Here is a 6,417-nt window from a genome sequence, read left to right on the forward strand (position 1 = left end):
ATCTTCATCAAACATAGCATCCCCAAGCTCGTGGCTTTGCATATCATTAGCATCATGGATATTCAAAGAATTCATACTAACAACATTGCAATCATGCTCATCATCCAAAGATTTAGTGCCAAACATTTTAATACATTCTTCTTCTAACACTTTGGCACAATTATCGGAATCCTTATTTTCACGAAAGACATTAAAAAGATGAAGCATATGAGGCAACCTTAATTCCATTTTTTTGTAGTTTTCATTTATAGACTAAACTAGTGATAAAACAAGAGACTGAAAGACTCGATTGCAAGATCTAAAGACGTTGTTGGGCCTCCAAGTGCAGAGGTTTATAAAGGTTTTTGTAATCTAAAAATATAAGAACAACAAGGTAGCAAGTGGTAAAAGTGAGTGAAAATGGTATTGCAATGCATTGAAACAAGGCCTATGGTTCATACTTTCACTAGTGCAAGTTCTCTCAACAATAATAACATAATTGGATCATATAACTATCCCTCAACATGCAACAAAGAGTCACTCCAAAGTCACTAATAGAGGAGAACAAACGAAGAGATTATTGTAGGGTATGAAACCACCTCAAAGTAATTCTTTCCGATCAATCCGTTGGGCTATTCCTATAAGTGTCACAAACAGCCCTAGAGTTTGTAATAAAATAACACCTCAAGACACAAATCAACCAAAACCGTAATGTCACCTAGATACTCCAATGTCACCTCAAGTATCCGTGGGTATGATTATACGATATGCATCACACAATCTCAGATTCATCTATTCAACCAACACAAAGAACTTTAAAGAGTGCCCCAAAGTTTCTACCGGAGAGTCAAGACGAAAACGTGTGCCAACCCCTATGCATAAGTTCACGAGGTCACGGAACTCACAAGTTGATCACCAAAACATACATCAAGTGGCTCACGTGAATATCCCAATGTCACCACAGATAAGCACATGCAAGACATACATCAAGTGTTCTCAAATCCTTAAAGACTCAATCCAATAAGATAACTTCAAAGGGAAAACTCAATTCATCACAAGGAGATAGAGGGGGAGAAACATCATAAGATCCAACTATAATAGCAAAGCTCGTGATACATCAAGATCATGCCAAATCAAGAACACGAGAGAGAGAGAGAGAGAGAGAGAGAGAGAGAGAGAGATCAAACACATAGCTACTAGTACATAACCTCAGCCCCGAGGGTGAACTACTCCCTCCTCGTCATGGAGAGCGCCGGGATGATGAAGATGGCCACCGGAGAGGGATTCCCCCCCCCCCCCTCCGGCAGGGTGCCGAAACGGGTCTAGATTGGTTTTCAGTGGCTACATAGGCTTGTAGCGGCGGAAGTCCCGGTCTAGGTTATGTTCTGGAAGTTTGGGTATATATAAGAGATGTTGGCGTCAGGAACAAGTCAGAGGGTCCCTGAGGTGGCCATGAGGTAGGGGGCGCACCCAGGGGGTAGGGCGCGCCCCCCACCCTCGTGGGTGCCTCGGGACTCTTCTGGCCCATCTCCGATACTCCGTGGGCTTCTTCTGGTCCAGAAATAATCTCCATGAAATTTCAAGTCAATTGGACTCCGTTTGGTTTTCCTTTTCTGCGATACTCAAAAACAAGGAAAAAAATAAAAACTGGCACTGGGCTCTAGGTTAATAGGTTAGTCCCAAAAATCATATAAAATAGCATATAAATGCATATAAAACATCCAAGATGGATAATATAATAGCATGAAACAATCAAAAAATTATAGATACGTTGTAGACGTATCATCGTGCTGCCGGAGGACTCGAGCTACTACTTCACCATCGCTCGCTGGATCGAGGAGGTGAAAGCGTCATCAAGTCGTACATGTGTTGAACGCGGAGGTGCCGTCTGTTCGGCACTTGGATCGGGAGTTCGCGGGACGGATCGAGATTGGATCGCGAAGACGTTCGCGGGATGGATCGTGATTGGATCGTGAAGACATTCGACTACATCAACCATGTTTCTGAACGCTTCTGCTCAGCGATCTACAAGGGTATGTAGATCCAATGTCTCCTCTCATAGATGTTCATCTCCTAGATTGATCTTAGTGAGCGTAGAAATTTTTTTGTTTCCCATGCAACGTTCCCCAACATTGATTAGGGCAATCTTACCAGCCTGAGTATTGTATCTGCCCCTCCAAGGCATGACACGATTGCCTACTTTGGCCACCGCAGGGGCAAAATCTTTTGCCAAAACATTATCAGAGGAGATAGGTAGCCCGAGGTATTTTAGAGGAAAGGAGCCTAAAGAACAGTTCAGTAGTTGAGAGACATGCAGGGCCTCAGCATCGGAAACCCCAGTAACAATCACTTCACTCTTTACGGAATTAATCTTGAGCCCCGACAAGTCTCAAAACAAAGCAGTAAGAACTTAAGGTGGGTAATGCAAGCGTCGTTTAATTTGACCATAATAATCGTGTCATCAGCATATTGGAGGTGAGTGATCCCCTCTGGAATGAGGTGAGAACTGACAGGGGAGATGTGCTCGGCCGCAGCCGCCCTAGATAGGATGTTGGAGAGAGCATCTGCAACGAAATTAGACAAGATAGGGGAAGCCGGATCGCCGTGCCTGAGGCCCATGGAGTTATGGAAGAAATTGCTCACCCTACCATTCACCGACACCGATGTGTGACCAACCGACACCAATTGCATGACCCTATAGACAAAGGCTCCTTCAGAGCCTTTTGCCAGTAGGACTTGCTGTAAAAACTTTCAACTGACCGAGTCATAAGCTTTCTCAAAGTCTAGCTTAAGGATTACCGCTTTTCTACCTTTCTTACGAATGTCATGGATAATTTCGTGAAGACAAAGAACTCCGTCCAGGATGAATCGCCCTTTAACAAAGGCAAACTGATAAGGGGAAAGAGTACGGTGTGCAACAGGTGAGAGACGAGAGGCATAGCCTATGACGGGGAACTTCCCAAAGTTATTAATAAGGGCAATAGGTCTGAATTGAGAGATCAGGTCCACGCCCTTGACTTTAGGAATGAGGATGATGACAGCGTAGTTAAGCCTGAAAATATCAACCGTGCCCAAACAGAACCCTTGAATCACAACACAAATAAGAGTAGTTTAAATAACTCTACGAGCGAGAAAAAGGGTCTGGCTGCGGATAAAATACCGTGTCCTTTTAGAGGTCTATGTTTTAGATGCCCTCAGGGCAATGTATAATATTACTATTTTAGGAGTGCCACGTATAATAAATGCTAAGATGAAAGAGAGAGAAATCATAAAAAAAACTTGTCTTCTCTTATTTAAGAGATGGTCTCCTAGGACAATATATCTCATCATGTTTTTAAGAATAGCTAGTTACTAAAATAAGATTAAGATATAACTCATCGTAGACATACATTTTTGTCATCTCTAAATTACATGCTTAGTGATCCGTTTTAATAGAATGCACAGATCGGAGTGCTTACCTCCATCGATCGAAAGAGACCGAGAGGGCACAGGTCAAATACACAAACTGGCATCCCGTACAAAATACTGGAGATGACTAACACCACACCAGTACCACTATATATATGTGCATGTGCGTCTCCTTAGGCACGCTAGGACAAATGGTGATCACGCCCTGCGCATGCTATATAAGCGTACGTACGACGCGTGCATGTGCTCCTATCAAAACAGTCGTGGTTCTTTGATAATGATCTTCACTTGTGAACGTTGCAATCAGCTCCTGCAAGAGCACTATCCCCACGGCCGTCACCGGGTCCCCAGCCGTCCTCGAGCGGCATCGTCGGCATTGCCGGCATGATGTTCTTCCAGAATCTATGCTTGCTCCAGAGCAGCACCATCTCCTCAATCGGCACGCCCTTGGTCTCCGGCAGGAAGACATAGACGAAGGCGGTCATGACGGCGATCCAGCCGGCGAAGAAGATGAAGATGGCGTACTTGAAGACGCATAGCAGCGACAGGAACGCCTGCGCGATGACGAAGGTGAAGAAGAGGTTGACGGCCACCGTGATGCTCTGCCCCGCCGAGCGCGTCTCCAGCGGAAAGATCTCGCTCGGTACCGTCCACCCTAGCGGACCCCACGACCACCCGAACGCGAGCATGAAGAGGCAGATCACGAAGACCACCGCGGTCGAGCAGCCCCGCGATAGATGCTTGTCTGAGCCGAACTCCACCCCCAGTATCGCCGCCACGATCACCTGGCAGATGATCATTAGGATGCCGCCGCTGATGAGGAGCTTCCTCCTACCGAGGCGGTCGACGGTGGCGATTGAAATGAGCGTGGAGAACAAGAGTACGGCGCCGGTGAGCATGGACGAGTAGAGGGACCAGCTGGCGCCGAAGCCCATGCTCTGGAACAACACCGGCGCGTAGAACAGGATAGAGTTGATGCCCGTCAGGATCTGAAACGCCGGCATGCACACGGCCATCACCAGCTGCGGCCGGTTGCGCCGCTCGAGGATGTTCCGGAACGGATGCTTGATGGTGTTGGCCAGTTCACTCGCCTCCGCCATGTCCGTGAACTCAGCGTCGACGTCCGTGGTGCCACGGATCAGCTCCAGCACGCGCCGGCCCTCCTCATCGTGCCCGCGCTCGATGAGGCTATTCGGCGTCTCCGGGAGGAGGAACCCGCCCACCGTCATCAACAGCGCCGGTGCTGCCACGAGGCCGAGCGAGAGTCGCCACCCCCACGGCTTGATTTTCTGCGTGCCGTAGTTGATCATGTTCGCCGAGAAGATGCCAAGCGTCGTCGCGAGCTGAAACATCATGTTCAGCCCGCCGCGGAGGTGCGCCGGCGCCATCTCCGACAAGTACAGCGGCACAGCCTATGATGGCATCAACAACTTTGTTGAAGTGGCAGTTCTATAAGCACATGCAATCACCCACTCTCCGTATGTGTGAGCTTACCACACCTGATTACCGAAACCGATGCCGACGCCAAGCATGACGCGGCCGAGGATCAACGTCGTGAGGTCCGCAGCCGCGGCGTTTAGGGCTGCGCCGATGAGGAAGCTGATGCCGCCGCAGATAATACTGGCGCGACGGCCATAGTTCCTTGTCACCGGTGCGGCTGCAAGCGTAGAGACTTGGCCGGAGAGGTAGAGGATGGAGGTGAAGGCGGAGAGGGCCTGGTTGTCGTACTTGCAGTAGTTATTCAGGGTCACCAAGTTCTTTCGCCGGAACACCGCCGGGAAGAACCTCTCGAGGAACGGGTCCATGGTGTTCACTCCTGTTATAATATGCGTAATAAGAGTGAGACACGGAATGACATCAACACATTAAGAAGGAAAGGAAAATTGTTTTATAGCTCAAACCATTTGTCGGATCCATCTCATAGGAGTGAGAGCTGGGGTTTTCACGTTAGTTTATGCATGGAAAAAACCTCATACACATGATCTCTTTACACCATGTGTTGTCGTGCCTTGTGTCTAGAGCGCGTCTATGGTGACTTACATGGACATAACAACTTGTGATGTCAATTGCTGGATCTAGCACTCGCGCTTAAATATATAGCTTGATGTTCATGAAAAAAAAATCCATGCAATTATGAAGAGTTTGGGACAGAAATCAAAGTTTCAGGTATCGCACTGGCACTGCAGCGTGTTGTGATACCCCTGCAAGTCGTCTAAAAGCATGCGTTGTGAGTGTCCTTTGCTCCCTCAAAATACTCTCCTTCCTTCCATAGGAGGTCTCCATATGTTTGCAGCTTTCGGCCTCTAAGCAAGGTTAGCATCTTTGCCCACGATATGCTAAAGAAAAAAAAAAGCATCTTTGCCTACGGCACGGCAGAGAAGCAGCCACACTCGTACAACCCAACCCCAAGTGACTCAGCCGAGATTATAAAAAAAAAAGGATAGAACGACATGATTGTTCATGCACCTGCTAGGTGGTTGGTTACGTACCGGAGATCCCGATGTCGTAGCCGAAGATGGAACCCCCGATGGCGGCGACGATGCACGCCATGGCGACGGCGAACGTCATGTGGCCCTTGTACTCCGCCGCCCTCTCCTTCTTCACACCCAGCGGAGCCATGCTGCCAGCCATCTCCTGCTCCTCTCCTCTCCTCTCCTGGAATTCAAGTCAAGCTAGGGGTGTGCCTACGTTCAGCCGAAGGAACTGCTCTCTCTACACATAGCATAAGCGATGCGGGCGCTAGCTTTTGTAGCTCCTCAGAGGGGAGCGACGGCAGTGGGGAGTGGCGGGGGCGAGTGACATCGCCATCACATCAGGTGTTCGCGACACGCACGACGCCGACATGGCCTCTAGGCCAGCTCGCGCCGGTCGCCAGCTCGCGCCGGTCGATCAACGATCGCGCCATCAAGGCACTCAGCGGGAGCGTGGACGTGGCGCCGCTCTCTGCGCGCCTCGCGTCGACGTACATTGCCACCCGGATGTTTTTTTTTTGGATTATGTACATATATATGTAAGGAGTCCCACACCGGG

The 6,417-nt window shown here is 48.8% G+C and overlaps 1 protein-coding gene across 1 annotated transcript; it reads right to left on the reverse strand.

Moving 5' to 3' along the window:
* Nucleotides 1-3,650: 3,650 nt before the first annotated feature.
* LOC119301725 (sugar transport protein 7-like) lies at nt 3,651-6,089 on the reverse strand. Its single transcript, XM_037578709.1, has 3 exons — nt 5,877-6,089; nt 4,887-5,203; nt 3,651-4,799 (listed from the first exon to the last, which is right to left on the reverse strand). The coding sequence occupies exons 1-3, from the start codon at nt 6,016-6,018 to the stop codon at nt 3,672-3,674; spliced, it is 1,587 nt and encodes a 528-aa protein (XP_037434606.1). The 5' UTR covers nt 6,019-6,089; the 3' UTR covers nt 3,651-3,671.
* Between the last annotated feature and the right edge of the window lie 328 nt (nt 6,090-6,417).

The sequence above is a fragment of the Triticum dicoccoides genome, chromosome 5A (genome assembly GCF_002162155.2).
Source record: "Triticum dicoccoides isolate Atlit2015 ecotype Zavitan chromosome 5A, WEW_v2.0, whole genome shotgun sequence".
NCBI lineage: Eukaryota > Viridiplantae > Streptophyta > Magnoliopsida > Poales > Poaceae > Triticum > Triticum dicoccoides.

What these genes read in the sequence shown, in the direction of transcription:
- LOC119301725 (XM_037578709.1), bottom strand. Translation starts at nt 6,018, where the DNA reads ATGGCTGGCAGCATGGCTCCGCTGGGTGTGAAGAAGGAGAGGGCGGCG. An exon ending in CTACGACATCGGGATCTCCG is followed by an intron (nt 5,204 to 5,876) that starts GTACGTAACCAA and finishes ATATTATAACAG; the next exon opens with GAGTGAACACCATGGACCCG. An exon ending in GCATCGGTTTCGGTAATCAG is followed by an intron (nt 4,800 to 4,886) that starts GTGTGGTAAGCT and finishes ATGCCATCATAG; the next exon opens with GCTGTGCCGCTGTACTTGTC.